General features: G+C 43.4%; 1 protein-coding gene across 4 annotated transcripts in view; it reads right to left on the bottom strand.

Moving 5' to 3' along the window:
• Nucleotides 1-27,666, bottom strand: part of tjap1 (tight junction associated protein 1) — a 123,401-nt gene that overhangs the window by 60,439 nt on the left and 35,296 nt on the right. For 3 of the 4 annotated variants that reach the window (XM_033020524.1, XM_033020522.1, XM_033020525.1), the window contains exons 2-3: nt 6,654-6,818; nt 759-787 (exon numbers count right to left, since the gene is read on the bottom strand). In XM_033020524.1, coding sequence (XP_032876415.1) covers nt 759-787; nt 6,654-6,782 — 158 coding nt within the window. In that variant the 5' untranslated portion in view covers nt 6,783-6,818. Of the gene's footprint in view, nt 1-758; nt 788-6,653; nt 6,819-9,708; nt 9,714-13,848; nt 13,860-27,666 lie in introns of those variants that run through there. The other variant, XM_033020523.1, reaches the window with a different exon arrangement.

Below are 27,666 nucleotides of genomic sequence, written 5' to 3'. Positions count from 1 at the left end.
AATTACCAAAACGTCTGTCATAGTTATAATACAATTATTCTTCATTTATCCTCTCAAAATCGTTCAGAATTTTAAAATAATTGTATCAATTGTATAAACTGGAACTTGAGTCTTTTATCGATGGTGCTATTTTAATATATTGGAAGTCAATTGCTTGGACAATGCACTGTAGGAACAATGTCATGATCTGAGAGAGGGGTGGTAAATTGCAACCTTCACGTGGTCCACCCTGTTTCGACGAATGCAATCAACCTGTCGTGCAGTAACAGAAGATCAGAACAAGTGGTCTTACAACTTTAGGCTGTGCACGCCATACGCAAGAAGAAGAAGTGGGTACAGAAAACAAAGGCACTGTCCAGATGGCTTCCACTTTTCTTGGTAGGGTGCTGCGTGGCAGCAATCTATATGGAGATTTTATTACTGAATAGAACATTTATGGGTGAAGGAATAACCAAATGTAATATTATATAGGTTGTTGTATACATGGGGAATGGATAGAGAAAGCACATTCCAGAACTATTTCAAATATGACATTTGCTTGAAAAATGGGTGCATTAGATCATTGGGAAAAACAAACTTGGATCAAATATTTAAGTAACAGGATTCCTATATCATAGGATTCAAATATATAAGTAACAGGAATACGATATTGTGCAGCTTAATGGAAACATGCAGTTAATAAATAATCACACTGACAGTTCACCTCACTGCTACTCCATAAAAAATACAACATAATATCATAATCAAAATAAACTTACTTAATTTGGTCTCTATCAGTCAGTGGTTCCTGTGGAGAAAAGAGGTGTGACAGTTAGATTCATTCCCAGGTCACTTTATCACAGAGTATTACAGCATGGATACAGGCCCCTTGACTGACCATGTGCATGACAAACATCAAGTACCCATCAAAATTAATCCCATTTTCCAGCACTTGGCCAATGGTTGTCTACGCCTAGTGCTCATCTTGACACTGAAATGCCATGGAGTTTCTACCTCCACCTCGTTTCAGGCAGTACATTCCAGAATCCTAATCTTGGTGTAAAAAGGTTTTTGCTTGTAATCCTTCTAAACTTGTAATCCTTAATTTAAATTTTAATTGTATTAAACTTATACTTTCTGGTTATAGACACGTCTGCTATGGGAAAAAAAGTATTCCCCATAGTCCATGCCTGTAGGAATAGAGCTGGGATCTGGTCTGGACGCACAACATTTAGTGTATTCAGTAATTTACTGTATACTGTATTTCTTACAATCGATTGAGGTAAAATGCCAAGCTCTGCAGTAATTCAGCAGGTCAGGCAGCATCTCTGGAGGACATGGATAAGCAATGCTTTGGGTTGAGACAATGACTGGAGTGGGGGGGGGGGGGGAGAAAGTTGGAAAAGAGGTGGCAGTGGGATAAAACCTGGCAAGTGATTAGTGGAGAGGAGTTTAGATTAGCAGATGGAAGGACAAAGGTTAGAGATTTTTTTTTAAAAAGGTCACTTGGAGAGATTGATTCAGCAGCTTTTGCAATTATCTGGATTTTGGGAGAAAGCCACGGCATGCAGTCCACTCACCACATCTGGCTGAACGATTACAAATGCTTCAGGTCTTACCTGCGACCTTCAAATACTAGACCACACTATCACTTCAAGTGTCTCATTCTCCAACATTACATGGTACATTATGTACAATCTACACCAACTGTCCAAAGTAGTCTTTCCCACACTTATGTTTTATAGAAGGTAGACAAAAGTGCTGGAGAAACTCAGCTGGCGCAGCAGCATCTATGGAGCGAAGGAAAGAGGCAACCTTTTGGGCCGAAACCCTTCTTCTTTTTATAGAAACTTGCTGCAACCATTTCCTGCCCAATCCCTTTGTAACTTTATAAAACATTAATTAGACGTGTGCAACTCTGGTCACCACACAAGTGGAAGGATGTGATTGTGTCGGAGAGAATGCAGAGGAAAGTCACCAAGATGTTTCCTGGATTGGAGGACTTTAGTAATGAGAGTGACGGATAGGCTTGCTTTCCTTGAAGTAAATACAATAGACAGTTAAAATCTTTTTATCCCCATGGTTGGAGCATTAAGAACAAGGGAGATAATTTGTTTTTGTTTTTTTAAGGGATCTGAGGGGCAGTTCCCCCCACTCCTCACAGATTCATAGATATCTGTATCACGTTGCCAGAGGTGGTGGTAGAATCAGATATAATTATCTGTTTATGTGGCATTTGGACAGATATTTAATGGGCATAGAACAAAAGGATGCAGTCCTAATGTAAATAAATGGGATTAATGTAGATTGGCGTAGATGTGGTGGGACAAAGGGCCCATTTCTCAACTCTACGGCTCACTATTCTGACCTTAACTCAATATCTTGCAAGTATCACCTCGCATTCATTGTTTTTTCAGCTGTCTGAAACACATACCAACTAAAAATAAATGTAAATATATTAAGAGTCATGTCTTATCAAGTCAGTTACATTTCAGTGAAAGGCGATTTCCAAATGCTTGATCAATTTACATCTATATCTAGGACAGCAATATTCGCCTTATTTCTTTTAGGAAATATTTGTTGGACAGTGGTGTTGCCAGCAAGGCCAGCATTCATCCTATATCTATACCTTAGCAGAGAATCATTTACTTTGACCGCATATATTAATATTCTTTCCTTGAGATCTCTAATTTCCTATGGATACATGCATACTGGGGTAATAGTCCTTTGGTGCGGGCAGCCTTTTAAATTGCATCAAAAAAAAAGTCTCATAGATGAAGCAAAGTTCATATGTTACTTTTAATTGTGTTTCCAAGCAGTCGATGAATAATATTGAACAGGAGGGATGTTAATCTGGGTATTTCAATGACACAGTGGGCATCCTGACTACTAACTCGTCACAAATCGAGGCTCACGACTCCACGAATTTGATGGATAACGATCTCATTAATAATCCAGCACCACGCAGGAACAGAATGAAAACTCCTAGTTTCAACAAATCAGGACCACATCCAAATATCTCCAGTAATTAAAAGAATCAAACCTACCCAATATCAAAGGATCAAAAAATATTCCGGGATAGATTGGCGGAGATAGACAACTTTTTGATTAGAGCAGGAGTCAAGGGTTTTGGGGAGAAAGCAGGAAAATGGGAATAGCTGGCAGAGATCAGGCATGATTGAATGGCGGAGTAGACTTGATGGGCCGAATGGCCTAATTCTAGTCCTATAACTTGTGGACTTATGATATCTAACTCAAAGTAGAGATATAGGAATTCCTTCACCTTTCTCCCCAATTGCCTCTGCATCCAACACGTCATTCCTGACATTTCTGCCACTTTCTAACTGATCCCACCACTGGTCACATCTTCTCATTCCACTACTTTCTGCAGAAACCTGTCCCATTGCAATTTTTTAGTTCATTCACCCCTTCCATCCAAACCACCCCCTCCCCGGTGCTGTCCTCATGACTGCAGGAGATAATCAGTCTGAAGAAGTGTCTTGACCCAAAACATCTCCCATTCCTTCTCTCCAGAGATGCTGCTTCACTCGCTGAGTTACTCCAGCATTTTGTGTCTGCAGGGGATATAACACCTGTCCCTACACCACCTCCCTCGCATCCATCTAAGTACCTCCGCAGCCTTTCCAGGTGAGACGCAGGTTCACTTGCACCTCTTCTAACTTATCAATTACATTTGGTGCTCACGGAGTGGCCTCCTTTACATCAGCAAGATCAAGCGTGGACTTGGCGACCATTTCACCGGACAAGGGCAGCACAGTACCGCAGAAGTAGAGTTGCTGCCTTATTGTGCCAGAGAGCAGGGTATGATCCTGACTATGGGTGTTGTCTGTGCAGTTTGTAAATGCTCCCTGTGACTATGCACGTTTTCTCCGGTTTCCTCCCACATTCTATAGACGTGTGAGCTTGTAGGTTAATTGGCTTCTGTAAATTGTCCCCAGTGTGTCGGATAAAACTAGACAGATCACTGGTCAGTACAGACTCAGTGGGCCGAAGGGCCTGTTTCTACACTGTATCTCTAAACTATACTAATTTAAAGCTTTGCCCGCCAAGGCCTGCTGGATCACCCGGTTATTAACCAGTTGAACTCCCCTTCCCATTACCAAAAACAATCTTTATGTTCTGGGTCTTCTCCATTGCCAGTGAGGCCACACAAACTGTTGGAATAGTACCTTATACTCCGCTTGGGTAGCTGACAAGCCAACGATATGAACATTGGATTCCCCAATTTTAGGTAACAGCCCGCCCTCCTTCCTGTCCCTTCCCCCCTCCCCCCCTCCCCCACATCCACCCCAGTATGCATGCATTTTATCCATTATCCTGCCCCACCCTTTAACATGCGGGAAAAATGCAGGAAATTTTTTCCCAATGTTGGGCGAGTCCAGAACCAGGGACCACCGTCTTAGAATAAAGGGGAGGCCATTTAAGACTGAGGTGAGAAAAAACGTTTTCACCCAGAGTTGTGAATTTGTGGAATTCCCTGCCACAGAGGGCAGTGGAGGCCAAATCACTGGATGGATTTAAGAGAGAGTTAGATAGAGCTCTAGGGGCTAGTGGAATCAAGGGATATGGGTAGAAGGCAGGCACGGGTTATTGATTGGGGACGATCAGCCATGATCGCAATGAATGGCGGTGCTAGCTCAAAGGGCCGAATGGCCTCCTCCTGCACCTATTTTCTATGTAACACTCCCCCACCCATCCCTTCCACCTATATCCCTCCCTCTGACACCCTTTTGTCTCCTTTTCGTCTCTGTCCACTCATCTGACAAATAAACCTCCCTCATCTAAATCCACCTATGGCAAACCGCCAGGGTTTGTCCTGCATCCATCTCCTTTCACGTTTTCACCCCCCACCCCCCCAGTTCTAGAATAAATCTGAAGGGAACATCACCCATCCATTCCCTCCACAGATGCTGTCTGACCTGCTGAGGTCCTCAACGATTGGTTAGAGCTCACTGATCTTGATAGTTCAAGATCTAATTGATAATGCTTCCTTGTTAAAAAGCTCAAGCAAAGCAAGGATTGAATCAGAGTTCCCTCATCTCAATGGCCTGTGTTCTAACCACAGCCATTGGGACATAAATGTTTTCTTTACTCGCAATTAAACTGAGATTAGCAACACTTAAATTGTTACTTAGCAATATGCCAGACCGCTTCTTAGAATAAGGTCTGTGCAAATCAAAACCTTAAAGTGGTGCTGGTGCTGCTAGGAAGATGTCCCTCATGTATTTTGGTAAACGCACATTGTAACATTTAATCACTGACCATCCATTGCATGCAAATGCTCTCAGAATAAATGCTCAGCAGTTAATCACATCAAATGAGAGAGATGCAACTAAAAGGTACTAGTCACATTTCTTTGCCCTTACCTTGTTTTGCACATTGATAGATGCCATTTGCAGAGCTGCCAAATGCCTATCCTGATCTGAACGTAGAGGTGGGCTTAAATCACCTTGAGATTTCTCAATGTCTTTCTCTCCCTCTCCAGCTGCTAGATCATGACGTTGCATGCACTCTTGACGGATTGCAAATCCATCCTCTTTATTTCCTTTACCCAGCCTGTTGCTCCGTTGCTCTCTCTCTCCACTGGATTCCAGTAATCTTGCTGCACGCTCAGGACATCTTTCTATGCTTCCTCTCCGAAAAGGAGGGCTGTGGTGCTTTTTAATTCTATCTTTCTTTGCCATCCATTGCTTTCCAATTGTTCCTGGACTTGTTGGTCTACCCACACACTGGCAACCTTGCTTGGACTCAACTCCGATTTGCATACCATTCTTTCTTTCTGACACATCTCTGCTTCCACCTGAACCTTTCACAATGCCATCAATTTTCACATCTTGCACTTCCCCTTTGACGTCCCTTGGCTCTGGACCCACATCTTGGTAAGGACCAGAGGAATAGAGACTCATCGAAGGATTTTTAAACTGAGTAACTCCTAACGATTGAAGATTGTGTGGACTCAGCACTCTAAAAGTGATTTCATCCAGAAATTTGGAAAATTTCAGTTTCGCCTCTATGATTTCTGCACCTGGCCTTTGGTGCCTACCTTGCACTAAACTGAATGGTGAAGATAGTTTGCCTTGTATGGAGGCTCTTCTGCCCCTCTGTCCACTTGACATTTCTTGCGAGGAATAATTCAACTGCCCTGTCCTATTCTGGGCTAATGTCTCTACAGATCTGGCCTTGCGCAGACTTTCAACTTCAATGCCTAGCAAATTTGTCGGTTTGAGAATTCCTTTACGAGGCTGTTGATTCTGGGAACTATCCGTCTCCTTCAGAGTCAGAATTTCAGCGGGTTTTTTAAAGGCTGTACTATGCCCCTGACTGCTGGTTTTCGGGGAATGCCTTAAAGTTTCATTATCATTCAAATTCACCAGCGCCTTTGCAGATTTCCTTGAAAACTGAGAAAAGTTTTGTTCCGTGGTTCTCAGGTCACCTTCATCTGACTGCCTGCGTAGCTTTTCATTGTAAAACCCCAGACTATCGCGAGAAGACGCATCTTCTCTTTCACTGCTGGAATCCTGAGACCAGAGGGGAGAAAAATGGGCTTCTGAATTTCCCACACTCTGCAGCCCCTCTAAATCTGTCTCACCAATGATATCCGAGTAACTGAATCGTCCGTGCTGCAGTACAGGCACATGGGTGTTTTCAGTTACCTGACTCTGCTCAGTAGGTACAGCTGTCCCATCTAGTTCATTCCTAAAAAATGGTGGCTCGCTCCGATTCTCCCGATGCTGAGGTGGCGCCTTCCTGTATGGCTTTCTCGTTGACGGTGTGTTACTCATGTTCAAGTTCCCTACGCCTTACTCCCAGTGCACAACCTAACAAACCAAAAGCAGACCGGTTATACACATTTAGCCGAGTTTAAGCAGCAGATTATAAATGACAGTGCTCCAAGCAGACTTCATCTATGATCAATGCTCCCTGGAGTTGATCTGTTCAACTGACATTCTGGAAATAATCATTATGGTTGCATTAAAGCAAGAAGGGCAGTGAGCAGTTGATGCTAATAACTGTTGAAAGAACGTCAATCCATCTGCACTGCCCTAACAGAAAAAAGGAACAGTTAGCCCTCTTAGCTATAAACTGAACATGCAACAAAAGGGAGCATTGATTGGCAACAATGTTTCATTGATCACATTATCTGTAGTTCCAATTTCAGTCTGGAAAAGTGATTAAAAGCATTTCATCTTCTTAAGCTGTCTTGCAGAACTAGAAGTCTGTAAACATTATTCCAGTCACGGTACCACAAGATATTCAGCTAATGGCAACAATGTAAACGTTTTTTTGGGCAATTTTAAGGCGACATGTAATGGATATTTTGTTTGCATCCGCTATTGGTACAGGTGCACAACCTTTTATCCGAAAGCCTTGGGACCAGACACTTCTCTGATTTCGGTATTTTTCGGTTTTCCGAACGGAAGGTTTTTAGTGTAGATTTTAACATGTAGCTCAGTGGTAGAGTGCTCGGCTCGTGGCCGCAAGGTCGCCAGTTTGTGCCTCGATCCCGGCAGTTACCCGGTCAGGGCCGGCCTTTAGCCGATTGAACCGATTGCTCCCAATTGGGCCCCGCGCCTAAGGGGGCCCCGCGCTAGAGTAATCAAATCAATTGGAGCAAAGATCTTATAGCGCGCAAGATGGTCCACTCCTGCGAAATACAATGAACTGACGCGTAGTCCGCACCGGACCTAACCTCCGTCATTTCAGTAACCCCGACCCGACTTCAGTTATACCTCTCGCAGAGTTGCGGGGGAACAGTTTAGGTGTTGTTAAATGTTTTAAATGTTTTTTATCACTTCCTTTTTAAACGGCACATGCCTTGTACTTTTTAAACGACACATACTGCAGATGCTGATTAAACCGAAGACAGACACAAAAGGCTGGAGTAAATCAGCGGATCAGGCTGCATCTCTGATGAGGAACACGTGATAATAGGAGGAAATAGGTGATATTTCGGGTCGACTTTTTCAATAGCTGCCATGAGGGGAGAAGCGCCGGCACCAAGAGCGAGCGAAAGCGTGGACAGACGGACAAAAGCAACGTTCATAGAGCGGCGCTGGTAGACATTTCGGGTCGAGACCCTTCTTCAGACTGATAGTCAAGGGAAAGGGAAACGGGAGATATCGGCATATCTTCCATTCACTTGTCCTTAGTACCGTCCATAGCTCTTGCTCCTCTTTCCCCTGAGTCAGTCAGAAGAGGGGTCTCGACCCAAAATGTCACCTACAAAGATCTTTGGTCACCTATTCCGACCTATGATCGTTGCTTTTGTCCGTCTGTCCGCGCGTTTGCTCGCTCTTAGTGCCGGCGTTTCTCCCCTCAGACTCCGCCAAACACACACACACACACACACACACATAGCATGTCCGGCAGATCGCTGCGGGCCGAGAGAGAGTAGAGAGGTAGAGGGGTAAGAAAGGGGTAGATGGGGAGGGGGTGTGAGGGGGAATGGAGAAGGGGGAGGTGCCCTCACGCTCCCGGGGCAGCTCTCCCGTCCCTCTAGTCGCCGTGCTTCATGCACACAGCCCTGGCTCCCGCCCTCCCCCCCTCTCTCCAGGAAGACGCGGTGAACAATACACGGAGGGCCGGGCCGGGGGTTGCAGCAACGTTTACAAACCTCGGACTCAGCTCACGCCCGGATCCAGGCATCCGTTCCCGCCGCTGGACCTCTCCCTCCCTTCCCTTCTTCTCTCCCTTCTCTCCTTCTCCCCTCAGACTCCGCCAAACAAACACACACACACAGCATGTCCGGCAGATCCTTCCTCTCTCTTTTCCCTTCTCTCCCCTCCCTTTGCCGAGGGAGGAGGAAGGGTTTCGGCCCGAAGCGTTACCTATTTCCTTCGCTCCATAGATGCTGCTGCACCCGCGGAGTTTCTCCAGCATTTTTGTGAATCCCTAGGCCTAGTTCAGTGAGCGTCCACCGAGGGCCACCCAGAGAGGTGACCTCGGAACCTCTCCGGGCGACCCTCGGTGGACGCTCACTGTACTAGGTCTAGGGATTCCTACTCTCCCGGGCAATATACCCTCCCTTTTTTCCAGGACCGAAAATGTCCGATTTTCTGAGCTTTTCGGTTTCCGGAATTTCGGATAAAAGGTTGTGCAGCTGTATATTATTTACACACTATTGGAGCTAGTATAGCTTACTCTGAAAAGACTTAAAGCAAATATTCAAGTACAGTAAACCGTCATTTTAATGGACCTCTTTATAACGGATGTCGGTTATCGCGGACCAAATCTGTTATAGACCGAGTTAGTAGTTTCATGGAATGACCACTAGGTGGATGGAGTGAATGGCGTTTTTGAACCACTTTAGCTTTGTTTCATTTCAAGTTCAAGTGAGTTTATTGTCATGTGTCCCTGATAGGACAATGAAATTCTTGCTTTGCTTCAGCACACAGAACATAGTAGGCATTTACTACAAAACAGATCAGTCTGTCCATATACCATAATATAAATATATACACACATGAATAAATAAAATGATAAAGAGCAAAAATCAGATAATTGGTTATTAATAATCAAAGTTTTGTCCGAGCCAGGTTTAATAGCCTGATGGCTGTGGGGAAGTAGCTATTCCTGAACCTGGTTGTTGCAGTCTTCAGGCTCCTGTACCTTCTACCTGAAGGTAGCAGGGAGATGAGTGTGTGGCCAGGATGTTGTGGGTCTTTGCGTGGAAAGAGAGTCTACACCAACCAGTGATCACCCATACACTAGTTCTATCCTACACACTAGGTTTCATCTTTTCTCCCACATTGCAAAGACATTGTGACAACGTGGGTTCCCCCCGGGTGCACTGGCCTTCCCCCTACCTCACAACAACCCCCACAACAACATACGGGGAATTTCATTTACCATGTCAGTCATACAAATAAAAAGTAATGGAACACACAAAATACATATTAACATAAACATCCACCACAGTGACTGGAAGGTAAAAAAAAAGTTCAATCCTTAACTCTCCCGCGCCGGCGATCGTACCCCAGGTCAGGGCTGGTTGAGCCTCTGCGTCGTTGGAGCTCCCGACTCGGCCTCTCCCGAGACTGCGAGCTCCTGATGGTAAGTCCGCAGGCCGCGGTTGGAGCAATCCCAGGCAAGGGATCAGCTCCGATGTTAAGTCCACGCCAGCGGTGGAGCCCGTCAGTCTGAGGAGGCCCCCAGCTCCATTGATGGTAAGCCAAAAACCTTCCGAGATGCGACCCGAAAATTAATCGCATCTCCCGCACGGTAAGAAACTGAAAAAATGTTCCCCCCGACCCCTTCACCCTCTCCCCACATAAAACAAACCGGAGAACATTTACACAAACTTTAACATACACTAAAAATAAAAATAAGACAAAATAACAGACACAATCTCCTCCCGTGCTTTTGTGATCCGTTATAGCGAGGATTTATTGTATTTAGTGCAGCGATTTCACGGTACTGTCCAACTTCTGTTCTCCCAATCTAGAATCTTTCTTTATATAACCATATAGCAATTACAGCACGGAAACAGGCCATCTCGGCCCTTCTAGTCCGTGCCGAACACCTAGTCCCATCTACCTGCACTCAGACCATAACCCTCCATTCCTTTCCCGTCCATATACCTATCCAATTTATTTTTAGATTAAAGGAACGACAGATGGCACAATGGGCTAAGTGTTCGGCTGGCAAACTGAAGGTAGCTGGTTCGAATCCCGCTTGGAGTGCATACTGTCGTTGTGTCCTTGGGCAAGACACTTCACCCACCTTTGCCTGTGTGTGTCCTTGGGCAAGACACTTCACACACCTTTGCCTGTGTGTGTGGATGTAATTATGTGAAGCACTTTGGGGTCAATGCAAGTTGACTAAAAATGTGCTATATAAATAAAGAAATTTAATTTAATTTAATTTAAATTATAAAATCGAACCTGCCTCCACCACTTCCACTGGAAGCTCATTCCACACAGCTACCACTCTCTGAGTAAAGAAGTTCCCCCTCATGTTACCCCTAAACCTCTGTCCCTTAATTCTCAAATCATGTGCTCTTTTATGAATCTTCCCTACTCTCAATGGAACAAGTTAATCCACGTCAACTCTGTCTATCCCTCTCATAATTTTAAAGATCTCTATCAAGTCCCCCCTTAGCCTTCTGCACTCCAAAGAATAAAGACCTATCTTGTTCAACCTTTCTCTGTAACTTAGGTGCTGAAACCTGTAACTTAGGTGCTAAATTCTAGTAAATCTCCTCTGTACTCTCTCTATTTTGTTGACATCTTTCCTATAATTTGGCGACCAGAATTGTACACCATATTCCAGAATTGGCCTCGCCAATGCCTTGTACAATTTTAACATTACATCCCAACTTCTATACTCAATGGCACACAAAATTGCTGGGGAAACTCAGCGGGTGCAGCAGCATCTATGGAGCGAAGGAAATAGGCGACGTTTCGGGCCGAAACCCTTCTTCAGACTCAAGGCTGCACCCGCTGAGTTTCCCCAGCAATTTTGTGTACCGTCGATATTCCAGCATCTGCAGTTCCCTTTTGAACATTCTATACTCAATGCTCTGATTTATAAAGGCCAGCACACCAAAAGCTTTCTTTACCACCCTATCTACATGAGATTCCACCTTCATGGAACTATGCAGTTATTCCTAGATCCCTCTGTTCAACTGCATACCTCAATTCGCTGCTATTTACCATGTACCTATTTTGATTTGTCCTGCCATGAATTGCAAACCCTTTTATTCTCCGAGGGAATTTACCTCTGTTATTCTCACTGGCGTTTACATCCCCGCTCCCCCCCCCCCCCGCCCCCCAAGCCTGCGTACGTGAGGCGCAAACGCAATTCGCTGACCAGGTAATGAGGGTAGAGAGAGACTTTGGTCATTGTTTTGGGGGATTTTAACAAGGCTAACCTCAGCCGTGACCTTCCAAAGTACCGACTTCATGTTACCTGCCCCACCAGAGGGGAGAGAACACTCGATCACTGTTACACTTCAATCAAGAACGCATATCGCTCTGCCCCGGGCGGGTCTGGTCTCTCTGATCACTGCCTAGTTCACCTTATTCCGACCAACAGGTAGAAACTAAAATCTGCTAAGCCTGTGGTCAGAACAATGAAAAAGTGGACAAGCGAGGGAATTGAGAACCTGCTTTGACTGCACGGATTAGAATGTGTTCAGGGAAGCAACCACAAGCCTCAATGAATATACAGACACTGTGACATCATATGTCAGCTTTTGCGAGGACAGCTGCATTCCCACTAGGACCCGGATCAGGATCAACAACGACAGGTCTTGGTTTACAGCAGAACTCAGACAGCTCCGCCAGTCTAAAGATGAGGCCTACAGGAGCGGGGTTGCAGACCTCTACAGGCAGGCCAAGTACAAGCTGAGAAGAAGAATCAGAGCTGCCAAGGAAAGGTACTCTGAGAAGTCGAGGAGCAAGTTCTCAGCTAATAACTTTTCAGTTTGGATGGGCTTGCAAGAAATCATCAGCTCCTTTCTGTCCTGGGCCTCCTCCATTGTTAGAGTGAGGCCCAGCACAAAGTGGAGGAACAGCACCTCATATTTCACTTGGGTAGTTTACACATCAGCGGTATGAACATTGACTTCTCTCATTTTAGATAGCCTTTGCTTTCTCCCTCTTTCCCCTTCCCCTTCTCAGTTCTCCCACAGTCCTACTGTCTCCTCCTACTTCCTTTCTTCCCCCCCGACATCAGTTTGAAGAAGGGTCTCGACCCGAAACGTCGCCTATTCCTTCTCTCCATAGATGCTGCCTCATCCTTTCTCCAGCATTTTTTGTCTACTTTCTCCAGTTTCTCCATTTTTTGTGTACTTTCGAATTTTCCAGCATCTGCAGTTCCTTATTAAACATTCTCTGCCACAGAAGGTAGTTGAGGCCAGTTCATTGGCTATATTTAAGAGGGAGTTAGATGTGGCCCTTGTGGCTAAAGGGATCAGGGGGTATGGAGAGAAGGCAGGTACAGGATACTGAGTTGGATGATCAGCCATGATCATATTGAATGGCGGTGCAGGCTTGAAGGGCCGAATGGCCTACTCCTGCACCTATTTTCTATGTTTCTAGTGGCTCAGGTACCAAGTTCCACAATTTTGAAGACCAGGCAAACCATGGAGTGAGAAAAAATGCACGTATTTTCTATGTTTCTATTATGGATTCAATGTTGTCCGTAACCATGGCTCCCATTCTTCCTGGACAGCACTCATTGATCCTGTTATTCTAATTCACATAGACATTTGAATTATTGCTTAGCTCATCACAGGCCTTTTTTGTCTTGTTTTACAAAATTTAACTGGATCTCTGAAATCTCTCTGTCTATATATCAACAACTTTTAGAAAATCAATAAATGGAGACCATATTCTAGCAAATAGTTCTGATTTGTCAATTAAGTCTAATTTTTTCCAAGTGTAAGGTCTCAGACATTTCCATAATCCACATTTTAATTGTGGGAGTTGTTGGATTTTTCCAAAATTTTAATATTAATTTTTTCCCAATTATTATACTATAATCAAGAAAATTTACTTGGTTTATTGTAAGTTTTATACGTTATTCTGATATTCCTAATATTATTAGTTTTGGATGAGATATCTGTTTTATTATTCCATATCCCAAAACACCTGCAGGTAAGTTAGTTGGCTGTTGCAAATTTATCTTTAACTTAAGATTAATGGCAAAAATGGCGATCAAATGAGAATTGGTGGCATGCATGAGAAATAGAGATAGAGGAAATTTAATTCAGAAGCTTCACTGGGAGGTCAATGGGCCAACTGGCCCTTTGGTGTCATTATATGTGCGGGTAGTTCTGCTACCACGTGACCATTGCGTTCCTAAGCAATCTCCTGTCACAGAAAATTGCATTAGACAAACAACTGTGTCAGTAGGATAAAGGGTTCAGGACTGCAGAATTTCAGACTCGCCGTAACAAGTTAATTCCCCCTACTGTTCTGTTACAATGCAATCGTTGCTTTCAGAAGAAACCTCGTGATATAGAAAATTGTGTTAGAAAGACAATTTTGTGAATAGGGAAAAGGGAGTTAGGGATTTTTCAGGCGTAATAAATATTTTTCCCCCCTCAGAATTTCAGAAATAAAGATCTTAATAGCTAAATATTTATTTTTGTTATCCATGAGATAGAATTTGAGATTGAATCCATGAGATGGAATTTCCTTCTTTCTAGCTAATTTTTATCAGGATTCATATATGAGTGGCTATTGCTGGTGAGGATAGTTTATTGCCCAGCTTTAATTGCCTGTGAGAAGGTGGTAGCAAAGCTCCAAACTATTATGTTTATACTATAATATTCCTATTTGATTGGCCAATAACACAAAATTATCACACACCACTGCAGCACCATATATGTTGGATATTCAGTTTGAAGTTTGAAGTACAATTCCTGCTGACGTACTGTCAGATCATGCAATGACGTAAACTTGGCTCCTGGGAATTAGTGAGAGTATGTATTTGTAGAGTTTGCAATAAGCATGACATTGAGGCAGGTTTTCTATCCTTATTTCTTCCTGACCCACCAAAATGAACAAACTATGAAATCAAACTTAAAAATAAGTATTTTCATTTATCACACTGCAAGGTTATCAGACAAGCTATATTAACCTACTAAATATATGATCAATTATCTTAATGGTGGCGTGAATATCAAATAAGCTGCATTAAGTGTGAATTTGTCTTCCACATTAGACATCTGTCAAAATTATAGCTCAGAGGTCATGACAATGGCATATTTTATACTTTCCACTTGACAGCTGCCCGCCTAATACACCAGATACCGGTAATTAATTGTGCTGATTGCCAAGTTGATGAAATGCGAGCAGTCTCGTGAGAGTCATTGCAACCAACCCACAAGTCTGTCATGCACATTCCATGGTTAATTAATCACTAATTTGCACAGAACTACTGAATCAACTGAGAACAAGTACTAGAGGCCACAGGATTGTATGGCTACATAGATGAGGAGGATTCACTTTGGTTAAAACACAATATTAAATTAAGCCCAGCAGAATTGCATTTCGTGATTGCACCAGTTTTCTCAGTTTCCAATTTTTTAGTTCAAACATCAATGCCCTGGTATGACCATAATTCAACGTGCCAAATAAATTTGATATCAAACATTACATTTTTGCCCAATGGACGTATTGTGAGATGAACGGAACTGTGTTTTGTGCCCTTAATCTAACTGTTGTGACTTCAAATCCCGTGGATGAGCACTTGGAAAATCTATAGGAAAAAGCGCTGAGTGGTGGGATTAGTGCAAACAGCTCTTTTGCAGCCTAATGACTTCCTTTTACACCGCCTGCAAGGAGGAAGGGGTAATAAATATACGGCATTCTCGGTGATACCCACAGCCTGACAACAACTAATAAAATTATTTCATTGCTGGGACAGCACCAGTAGGGACAGGAAGGATTAATGTTTAGATCAGATACACATGTTTTCCTACACATTTTGGACAATTTAGTAGGCAGCCATCATGAATGTTCGTTATAAAACTTTTAACATTTAATCTCAGCCGATTCCCTAGTGTAATGAAAAAAAAACGGGCAGAGGGTCGAGAGAAAACAGTGGGAGAAAGGATGGTGGAAGGGGACAAGAAGGAAACAGGTTGGGGTCACAGGAGAAAACAATGGTGGGGGCAGGGGTGGAAGGAGGAGGAGAGGAAAGGGTGGTCAAAATGTCCATGACTGATACAAGGTTCAATCTACCCTAGATTTTAATTTGTGAATGATTCTGCAAGCTGTTCAAACAAGCATGCCCAAGCAAGTGTAATGGGCCTGTCCCACTTAGGCGATTCTTCAGGCGACTGCCGGCGACTGTCAAGTAGCAGGTCGCTGAAAAACAGGCGGCTGGCTGTCAGTGGAACACACACACAAATACACACATCGCTTCCTTCACCAGCCCGTTATTCAGCCGGGGGACAGGGCAAGCGGGGGACAGGGCTGTCTGAGTGAAATTCACACGGTGCAAAGCCAATGTGATACAGACACACACCACGATGAACAGGAAGGTTGGCGCTGTAATTAAGACAGTGAAAGCACAGTGTACGGGAAGGGTCACTTAAGTCCTTTAAGAGAGGGGGGGGGGGGAGAAGGGGGAGACCGGGGTGGGAGGTGTGGAGACAACTTTTAAGAAGCCAGAGATACACGACTGTGAAGCTCGGCGGACATTAACATTACCGGTCGGTTATCCTTGGTTCTGAAAACTACTGTTTACGGTTATTTTTTCAGAATGAGCCAATGAAATTTACCCGTCAGCGACGGCAATAGCCTACCACAACCCATGACAACCTATACAATACAATACAATACAATACAATTCAATTTATTGTCATTTGGACCCCGTGAGGTCCAAACGAAATGCCGTTTCTGCAGCCATACATTACAACAAATAGACCCAAGACACAACATATTTTACATAAACATCCATCACATTGCTGTGATGGAAGGCCAAAAAAACTTCTCTCTCCACTGCACTATGACCTCCTGGCAACCCACTACCACTGCATCTATGTCACGAGATTTCCCGCTACTCTCCATGGCGTAAAAATTCTGGTCGCCGCTAATTTTTCAACATGTTGAAAAATTAGCGACGATCAGAATGAAGCCACAACTAGTTACGAGAATGCGGCAACTACTCACCACCATGCAGGCAACACCCCGGCAACCTCCGGCAAACATGTGGCGGCCTTGTGGGGACCTCATAGTCTCCTGTAGTTACCTAAAAAGTTGCGTAAGTGGGACAGGCCCATAAGGTGTTGCACTTTGGGAAGTCAATTGTAAGGGAAAGGTATACATGACTGTTGATAGTACTGATGTACAGTGGGATCTGGGGGTCTAATTCCACAGCTCCCTGAAAGTGGCAACACCGGTAGATAGAGTGGTAAGGAAGGCATATGGTATGCTTGCCTTCCTTGTTCTAGGCATTGAACACCAGTCATGATGCAGCAGGGCCTCTATTCCATTAATAATGGATAATATAACAGCCAACAAATCCTATGGAGTACCAATGCAAATTCTTTCAGATTTTAACATCTGGCTACCACGATACACATAAAAGTAAGAAACAGGAACATTATTTATGTTACTGTATGTATCATGAAACAAAAACAGATATTTCTCTATTGATTAAAATACACTCTGGCCAAAACATCCAACATTGTCTGCAAGGAGATATTTTTAAAATTCTGCCATTCTAAATCAAGACAGTCCCCATGATGGATATGGGCAACAACGACTATGGTCAAGAAATCTAAAACTCAATCCAAAACTGCAGGACATGACATTAGATCAGCGGTTATTAAATACTAGCAGAATCCAATGGCAAGAGCTCAATGCCATAGGGCATTTAATGATTACTGCTAGGTAGATACAAAATGCTGAAGTAACTCAGCGGGAGAGAAGGAATGGGTGGCGTTTCGGGTCGAGACCCTTCTTCAGACTGATTACTACTGTTATTTTAAGTTACACGCAAAAGCAAGATCACTTCTTCGGTCCATTTACAGTTGAGTTGAAGGGGATTTTTCTTTCTCAGGCAGTTGTGGATTTTTGAAATTCTTTACCTCAAGAGCTGGGAATGTTGTGCGATTTAGCATATTCAGAGTCGAGAGTGACAGATCTTTAAACGCAATCAAGACTAAAAAGGAAGTTAAGGCTAATTATCAAATCAACCATATTGCATGGCCTTGAAGTGCATACTGTGTATGCCTGTTATTAATACATGATCTTGTAATATGCCAGAACAGCATTTGTAAAACCAATTCACCCGAATATGGCTAAAGCAACTATTTATTTTAGAACTTGAATTAAAGTTTCACAAAGTTAAATAAGAATGCACCAACTCGCAACATCCATTGAAATCAAAGTGTACAACAGGTACTATAAATCAAAAGAACAAAGCACCCCTATTTGCAGAGAGAGAGGGAGTAATCCTATGCAGGATGAACGATGAACGATCAACTTAGGCCATGGAACACTGCATGAAAAACACCCAAAATGTTCCTTATTATTTTCCGACAAGAAACACTTTTGAAAGAGCAAATCAAACCGATGCTTACTCATTTAATTCAATATTCCAGCTGCAGGCAAATTGACTACTATTTTTTACCTTTTACAATAGCTGGAGGATCTCAGTGGGTCAGACAGCATCTGTGGAGGGAAATGTGTTGACAATTTGGGTCAAGGCCCTTCCTTTTTCCAGATCTGTCCAGTTTCCACCACAGATGCTGCCTAACTGTTGAGTTTCTCCAGCTGCTCTCCTTTTTCCCCCACAGTTTTCCACAACTGCAGTCTCTTGTACCTCCATTGAGGAGAATGCTTTTTCTTTTTACAGAGAGGGTGAACCTCTGCCAGAGGTGGTGATGGAGTCAGATGCAATCACTATATTTTGGAGACATTTACACAGGCACGTTAAAACGCAAAGCAAAGTGTATGGAAATTGAGGCAAGTGGGATTTCTGCAAGTGGAAAAAATAGTCAGTATTGGAATTGTGGACATTTTTAGACAACTTTCCAACCAATTCAGATTGCTGTGAAATTCTACACCTTGTACCTTGTGAAGAGTCCACCAGGAACTGCACTGGAAGTTCGACAATTTTATGATGGACAATTTTTACATTTATCAAGCCAATTAATCTGCAAACTTGTACGTCTTTGGAATGTGGGAGGACACCGAAGATCTCGGAGAAAACCCACGCAGGTCACGGGGAGAACGTTCAAACTCCGTACAGACAGCGCCCGTACTCGGGATCGAACCCGGGTCTCCGGCGCTGCATTTTGTTGTAAGGCAGCAACTCTGTTGCGCCACCATGACTGCACAAAAATCTGTAACTATCCATTAGAGAAAGTCTGCAATGCGAGAACACAGAGCAGAAGAGTATACTGTCATTGCAATGGGCACACTTCAAAATAAACACCAATTCATTTCTCCATTTGAAAAACAACATTTATCAAATTATTTTCAGTGCCACCTATTCCTGGAAACAGATTATAGCAGTGTTACAAAATTTTGTGATTTAAAAAATCAAGTCTGCAATTTATCCCATCAGATAAAGCATAAAAAGAAGTTTAATTTGACACCCAATTCACTTTCATACCTTCAGTATTTAAAAAAGTTATGGCCATTTTCATACTCTGAAGTTAGCATCTTGTTCCCTATTGCTTTTCCATTGACTTAACTCAAAAGCTGTGATCGAGGACAGTCAAAAGCCCATAACTTTCTTAAAAATTAAGAGAACTGAATGAAAATTTCAGTTATATTAGATTGAAGCATTCTGAAACAAATATGAAACAATCTTACTTGGATGACCCGAAGTTAAAGCATATAATTAGTTTGTTACCTAATTGTAGCTAATTACAAAATTCAATTACTAGATCTAAACATCTATCCATTTCTTAAGAAAAGGTTAACATTTTTAAATAGCCTAAGTGTCCAAATAACATTCACAAAATAATTCACAATATAACATGATTTTTAAATCTCATTGTCATGAATTTATAGGCCAAATCGAAGGAATTTAGTGTTTAATTCCCGTAAATTAATGGCCATTTAAATCATCTTGCGAGTGAGATTTTGTGGAACGCGATCGTTTGGAACGTTGCGGTCGCGGTGAATTTGAACCCCATATCGGCAGGAAAAACACTGTCGGTTCGTATGGGGCCAAAATCACATTTTCGTCAATGAAATTTGGATTAAAGTAATCCTAAGAAGGAAGTTTATATGTAAAATAAACAACTTAACTTATGTTTTGTCCCCTACGTGAGATCCGTCCCGTTGTCGGTGTTGACGGCGTTAGAAGTAGCTTTTTTATTTTACTCCAGGAATTAAATTGTCCCGCGATTTTTTTTTAAACTTCCGAGATCGCAAGTCGGATCGATTATTCTTCAGCATCTTAACAGCCTGAGAAAGATCGAATCCGACAGGCAGGAGATAACGGCATTTTAATCCCCCCCCAGTGGCAAAACTGCAGCACGGCTGAAGGTAAGTTTTGTAACATACCTACAGATTACTACAACTTAACGGCAGGCTAGCTACAGATCAATAAACACTGTAGACTTTCCTTCTCATTAACCCAAACCAGATAAATTGATCAGCATGACAAGGACAAGAACTCAGAAAATATCTAATTCAGGACATATTAAACTGGTGAAATGGAGCAAATTACAATCAAAGGGCCAATTAGATCATCTTGGTTATCTATACAGACTTTGGAATGCATATTTATAGAGTTCAGCTGCAGTAGATCAATTTAAATTTCCATGCGCACGCTTAAATTAAGTAGGTGTGCACTTAGTTTTTATTATGTCGAACTGTCCTTGGTCCTAATATACACTGGCACCATTGCAGAACTCATTGTCTGCTACATCTACTGTATGACAACATCAGGGCTGCCTCCTGCACCTGTGCAGAAGTCGATTTCATTAATTTTACCACAAACTTCCCCACTGCCCTCAAATTCACTTGTATGATCTCTGGCACCACTCTCTCCTTTCTTGATCTCCATCATGGACAGACTATCGACTGACGTCTACGATAAACTCAGAGACTCACACAGTTATCTGGATTACACTTCCTCCCACCCTGCCCCTTGCAAAGACGCCATCCCATCCTCTCAATGTCCCCGTCTCCATAGCATCTGCTACCAAGATGAGGCTTTCTACTTACTACAAGACATCTGTGATGTCCTCTTAGAATCATAGTCAGAGACATACAGTATGGAAACAGGCCTTCAGCCCAATTGCCCATGTTAATCAACATGCCCCATCTATGCTCTCATCTTGTTTGTTATTATGTTTGTGTGTCTGTCAGTGTGTTTGTCTGTCCGGTTGATCCAGAAATTACGCCAACACGGTACACGATAGCACTACAATTTTTGGCACACCTTATTCACCATTGTTCTGGGGTGTGGTGTATCAAGTTTTGTTTAGATTGATGGTATATTTTACAAGTTATTCACATTTTTAAAAACTTACAAGATCCAGTTTGTTAAAAATCACTTTGATTTGATTTGATTTGATTTATTGTCATTGCACTTTTCAGTGCAACAAAATGGTTTAGCCTGCAGTCATAACATAGAATAAATAACAAACACTCAACACAGTTTAAAGTCCCAAAGTCATTGTCTCTTCCCTCCTTGCTCTCCCTCTCCCTCTGCGCTGAAGCAATCCAAGCCTCCGATGTTGTGACCCCGCCGGGTGATGGTAAGTCAGTCCCGCGGCTGAATCCGTGCTCCACAAACGGGCCGGTTCAAACTCCGCGGCCCGGGGCGGTCGAAGCTGCCGTCCTCCAGTCCAGCGGACGCAGCTGTAGTTGCGGGAGCTCCGGAAAACAGAACTCGAGCTCCCGATGATGTCGTCCACTGGCCCGCGGCCGAGCCTCCGAGGCTCCAAAGTCGGGTCGGAAGTTGGGTCGCACCGCAACCACAGCCCCGAAGTCGACCAGCCTCGCGTTGGTAAGTCCTGGCTCTGCCTCCGCAGCCTCAAGGTCGGTCGCAGTTGGAGGCCGCCAGCTCCGCGATAGGCCTCAGCGCAGACGGACACGGAGACGAGGGATACGGCAGGAAAGGTCGCATCCCCCCCGAAGGAAGTGTCATAAAACATGTTACCCCCCCCCCCCCCCCCCCCCCCCCACACATACACAACTAAATAAACCGAAATAAACTAAAAACGGGACAAGAGAAAACAAAAAATAGAAAGGACAAACGGACTGCAGGCGAGCCGCAGCCGCTAGGCAGCGCCGCCACTTGAACTTGCACTGGCTGTTAGCAGCGTATGATATTACAATGGGATCACATTTACATAAACTGCCCATCAGCAGTGTTCCTCTGGCAGTTAGCAGCGTATGACGTCACAATGGGGTCTCATTTACATAAACTGACCGTCAACAGTGTTCCACTGGCAGTTAGCAGCGTATGACGTCACAATGGGGTCTCATTTACATAAACTGCCCGTTAGCAGTGTTCCACCCCACAATGACATCACAATGGGGGTCTCATTTACATAAAAGAAAAAACTCTGTTTTCAAAAACACAGCATTATTCCATTCGTATTGATGTTATATTTTATACATTTGTTCTTCACATTTTACTTTTTTTTTTAAATCACTTTTCACTTGAAAGATATAAAGTTTTTCACTTTAAAACTTGCCCTGCCGTTACGTTAACAAATGACAGTATAATGAGAGATTTGTTACATTGTTGTAAGGAGAGAGAGGAAATGGGAGAGGAGAGGAGGAGAAATGTTATTTGAACATTGTGTTTAGTGGGAGAGTGGGATAGGGGAGAGGTGAGGAGTGGGGTAGCAGGGAGATAGAGGGAGTGGAGGGGGGTAAGGAGACGAGGGCGGTAAGGAGAGGAGGGTGGTAAGGAGAGGAGAGGGGTTATGGAGGGAGGGAGGGAGTGACTGAGGGTAGGGGAAAGGAGAGGGAGAAAGTGGTGAGAGAGATAGTGGGGTAGGAGAGGGGAATGAAGGGGGAGGATGAAGAGGAGGGGTAGGAAGTGCTGGGGATGAGGGGAAATGGAGGAGGATAGGGGTAGGAAGAGGGATGGCGAGGCGTATTTGGGGAGGGTTGCCGTGACTCGCATCACAATGGGGATCTCCGGCGTCACAACGGGAACCCGTCAGCCGCACCTGGTGAGTGGTGGAATATTGCTTCCGGGGCCCAGCCCTCCCGTATGACAGGGACCCAACAAGTCCCACGGTCTAGTATCCCTCTAAACCTTCCATGTTCATTTCCAAATGTTTTCATTTAGTTTCTTTCTTTCGTAAAGATGGCTTCTCACCTGCTGCCATAGATGGATACCTCATCCGCATATCCTTCGTATCCATACTTCAGCTCTCACTCCCCCTCCCCCCAGATGGAACAAGGATGGAGTTCCCATGGCCCTTTCCTTCATCCCACCAGCCTCCGCAGACAGCAGATAATTCTCTGGCATTTCCACTAAGTTTAACGTGATCCCACCACCAGTCACATCTTCCATTTCCTCCACTCCTTCCTTTGGCTTCAAATTCCATGCTCTTGTTTACTTATCTCACAACCTCATCTTTTCATCTCATGCTTCTGTCCATCCATATGGCAATGAAACCAGCCTCCCCCCCCCCCCCCCCCCCCGTATCCAATCATCACTTGACAGGCTGTTTACCACCCCCAACTCTCTTCGAGCTTTCTCCCTTCGACTACAATCAATTTGAAGATGGGACCAGATCTGAAACTTCATCTATCCATGTTCTCCAGAGATGCTGCATAACCCTCTGAGTTACTCCAGCACTTTGTCTATTTTTGCAACTAGCATCTGCAGTTCCTTGTGTCTATCCTTTATATTGTTAAGTGTAGGGAGATATAATGAAAACTTTGTTTGAGTGCTATCCAGTCAAATCACACCACTTAGTTGCAGAGCTTACAGTGGCAAGAATCATAATGCACTATAGGGATAAGGGAGGGTTAGAAATTTTTTGATGGTTAAAACATGATCTTAAAATTAACTCACTTTATTGGATTTTCGTAACATTTATTCATCCCTTTACATTTGGCGACGGCTTAAAAGGCAAAGACTTGACCTAATAGAGACTATTACAAACTGGTAAAGGGATTTAAATCACCATCAATCTGCTCGTCATTCTACATCCACACATTTGGACCTCCACCAGCAATCATAACAGAGATCATCAGTAGCTTTGATTGGCTGAGGCTACTAGCAATTAGCGTGAATAAACCACAAACCCTTGAACAATAGATTTTAGTCCAAAACCCTGGAATACATTGACAATTTACCCCACCATCACCAATTAAGTACTCATATTTTTTAACTCTTATTTTATCTTTATCCTTCTACAAAACTATGTTAAATCTAATTCAATTATCACTACATTAAAACAGCTCTCCAAATGCACTGGGTCTGCTTGCTTGGCAGCAAGGATAATCTCAGCAGTACACCATCAGTAATGCGTTTCTCTAAAAGGAATCCATTCATGATCTAACTTTTCACTCATTCTCAGAGCAGTTACTGCGTGACCGAAAGCACTGCGAGAAGAGGGCAACGGTTACAGGTCTCAAGTCAACAGTTCAATTAATATTTGAATTATGATTAGGTAATTTTTTTTTAATTCATTTTTGTGATCTGGATATGGCGGTAAAGCTAGCATTTACTGCCCATCCCTAATTGTCCTTGAGAATACTACTGCAGTCCATCTGATGAATCTGCTTTCAGTGTAGGGAGTTCTAGGATTTAGACTCACAATGATAAAGGTACAGTGACATAATTCCTAACCAGGACAGTATGGAACTTGGAGGGTAATCTGCAGGTGATGGCGTTCTCATCCATCTGCTGCCCTTTTCCTTCTTCTTGGTAGAGGCCATGGGTTTGAGAGTTACTGTCTCAATAGCCTGGGCAAGTTTTTGTAAGTTTTTGTAGATGGTAAACACTACAGGTGGTGGAAATCAGTGTTTATTATGGTCATGAGGACCCAATCAAATGAGCTGCGTTACTCTATATGGGCCTTCAACCACTCGTTCAGAGAATGTTGGATTACAATCCTTCACAATGAGGTGAAGAGTCCACTGCAGCAGGATAACGAGCAACATATTCTGGTCTCCAATCACCTTGGACCCCGTGCCATGGGGCAAAGACATTGCTTTTTCAAAACTACATTGTTCTTCATATTGAACCTTTACCCTGCGTTTAACCGACCCTACACACTAATCTTCCACTCCTCAGAGGGCAGTTGAAATATAGAAGGTACTATCTGAGAGGGTGGGAGAGGCAGAGACTCCCAACATTTAAGTATCAAAATGAGCATTTGAACTGTCAAGGCCGAAGAGACTACAGATCTAATGCTGGAAAATTGGATTTATGTACATGGCTACCTGAAATGTACGATACATTGAAAAGTGACTATTTCTGTTGTGTATTATTATTTGATTTTATTCTCAAAATAAAGATCCTCTACCAACTCGCCCCACTGTACAGCTCACACCCTTCAATGATAAAAATCTGCAATCGGACCCCAGAAACTATAGATTGCTTTAGTACATCGGTCTTGCACATCCTGTACAGGTTTGCAACCAAACACAAACAAAACCACAAAATGTATTGGATGCATAAAACAACTGAACAATGGAGCAGATCAGTTTAATTTAGTTTAGAGATACAGAGCTGAAACAGGCCCTTTGGCCCACTGAGTCCGCACCGACCAGCAATTAGGTCCCATCTACTGAACAAGCAGCAGCCCCACATCACGTGGCATGTCTGCATTCTTTCAAGTTAGACTTCTTCAGAGTTCCATCTCTGCCTTTACTCCAACTGTTTCATATTATGCAAATAACAGGATTATGCATTTAGGAGGATTATTACTCAAAAATAGACTAACTCCCTGTTCATGAGCATTAATAAAATTGAAATAAAAGCACTTTCCATTTCTGTGGATTTTCATTTTAGGGTCTTTTACCATAATCAGGTCTAAAACACATAATAAACATCAGAATCTATTCAATGGAACCAGCAACATGTATCAACACCCAACCAAAAAACTGTGGTTTCATTACAGCAGGGATTCCATTCAAGGTGATCAAAATGTGAACTGCATCCCGTGGAAATGTTGAAATTGATTAATTACATTTTGGACACTATTTCTTTTCATAATCCCATGCTCGATCTAATCAGGGTGATTAGCTTATGGCTGCTATTTCTTCCTAGATATGTACTTCAAATATTTTTCATATTCAATTCAAATATTTTTCCAGCAATAGATATTACACTAATTGGCCGATATATACCCACTTTCAAATAGGGTTGTCACATTGTCCTCTTCTCTGGCATTTCTCCACAACCAAAAGATTTTTCAATCTGCTATTGAATTCCACTGACAACTATTCAGCCATTGAAGCAACGTATGCTTGCATACTGCCAGAACTACAAAATATTCAGGCATGGGCCAGGTGAAAAGTTACATTTGTGGACATGCAAAGGCAATTCCCAACAGAGTATAACACACCTACCCATGATATTCAATCAGATGTCCATTGTCAAGTCCCCTACCGCCAAAATCAGAGTCAGTTGATCTTGGCGCAAAAATATCATGGCTACAATTGAAAATCGGAGGCTAGGTATCCTACTGTGAATGACCTGGATTCTGACACCCAGATCATTTTCACCATCTACAATATTCACGTCAGACGCATTAACATTTTTCTCTGTAACTATATGGACGTAAACAGCTCGATACCACATAAAATGAAGCAGCTCATGAGGTTGGCACCCTGTCCACCAGAAACATTCGTTCTCGCTGCCACCGATGCATCAGAACGCCAATATGAACATATTGCACTGCATTAACTTGCTTTGGCTATTCCAATATCACCTCCCAAAAGGCATGCAAATACTATTCATGTGCAGGATATCCTTCCAGTCATGCAGTCTCCTGACGTGGAAAAATATTGACCTTTATTAATAGTCACAACAGTCTTGAAATATCTTCACCGACGTGACCACAGTGATTTATGTCGATAGCTCATTACCACCTTCTCAGGATTGTCAAGGATGGGAAATAAAATATGACCTTGGATGTCTGGGATTCCAAGCTCATTATCTTCTAATGAAAGTAGAAGAGATAAGTGTAGACGCAAAATGCTGGAGTAACTCACCGAGACAGGCAGGATCTCTGGAGAGAAGGAATGGGTGATGTTTCGGGTCGAGACCCTTCTTCAGACTGATGTCAGGGGAGGGGGTGGGGCAAAGATAGAATATAGTCAGACAGTGAGACTGGTGGGAGAACTGGGAAAGGTGGGGGGGGGGGGGGGGGGGGAATGGAGAGAGAACGCAAGGGCTATTTGAAGTTAGAGAAGTCAATGTTCATACCGCTGGGGTGTAGACTACCCAAGCAAAATATGAGGTGCTGTTCCTCCACTTTGCGCTGGGCCTCACCCTGACGATGGAGGAGAGGCCGAAGACAGAAAGGTCAGATTGGGACTGGGAGGGGGAGTTGAAGTGCTGAGCAACCGGGAGATCAGGTAAGTTAAGACGGACTGAGTGGAGGTGTTCAGCGAAATGATCGCCGAGCCTGTGCTTGGTCTCGACGATGTAGAGAAGTTGACACCTGGAACAGCAGATACAGTAGATGAGGTAGGAGGAGGTGCAAGTGAACCTCTGACTCACCTGGAAAGACTGTTTGGGTCCTTGGATGGAGTAGAGGGTGGAGGTAAAGGGACAGATGTTCAATCTCCTGTGGTTGCAGGGGAATGTACCTGGGGAGGGGGTGGGAAGGAACGAGTTGACAAGGGAGTTTCGGAGGGAACGGTCTCTGCGAAAAACAGAAAGGGGTGGAGATGGGAAGATGTGGCCAGTAGTCGGATCATGTTGGAGGTGGCGAAAATGTTGGAGAATTATATGCTGTATGTGACGACTGATGGGGTGGAAGGTGAGGACAAGGGGGGCTCTGTCCTTGTTACGAATGGAGAGCAAGAGCAGAGCTGTGGGATATCGAAGAGACCCTAGTGAGAGCCTTATCTATAATGGAAGAGGAGAACCCCCATTTCCTAAAGAATGAGGACATCTCCGATGCCTGGGTATGAAGGGATAAAGGAATGGACATGATGCAATGCATCATGAAAGTGGATAGCGTGGAACGAAGTGACAAACCTATGATGGACTAGACTGTGTTCACCGCTGCCGCAGGTTCAGTTGTCAAAA

This window comes from Amblyraja radiata, chromosome 5 (assembly GCF_010909765.2).
Source record: "Amblyraja radiata isolate CabotCenter1 chromosome 5, sAmbRad1.1.pri, whole genome shotgun sequence".
Classification (NCBI taxonomy): Eukaryota; Metazoa; Chordata; class Chondrichthyes; order Rajiformes; family Rajidae; genus Amblyraja; species Amblyraja radiata.
The sequence above is the reverse complement of the archived record's forward strand: the minus strand, read 5'-3'. Positions and strand labels throughout refer to the sequence as shown.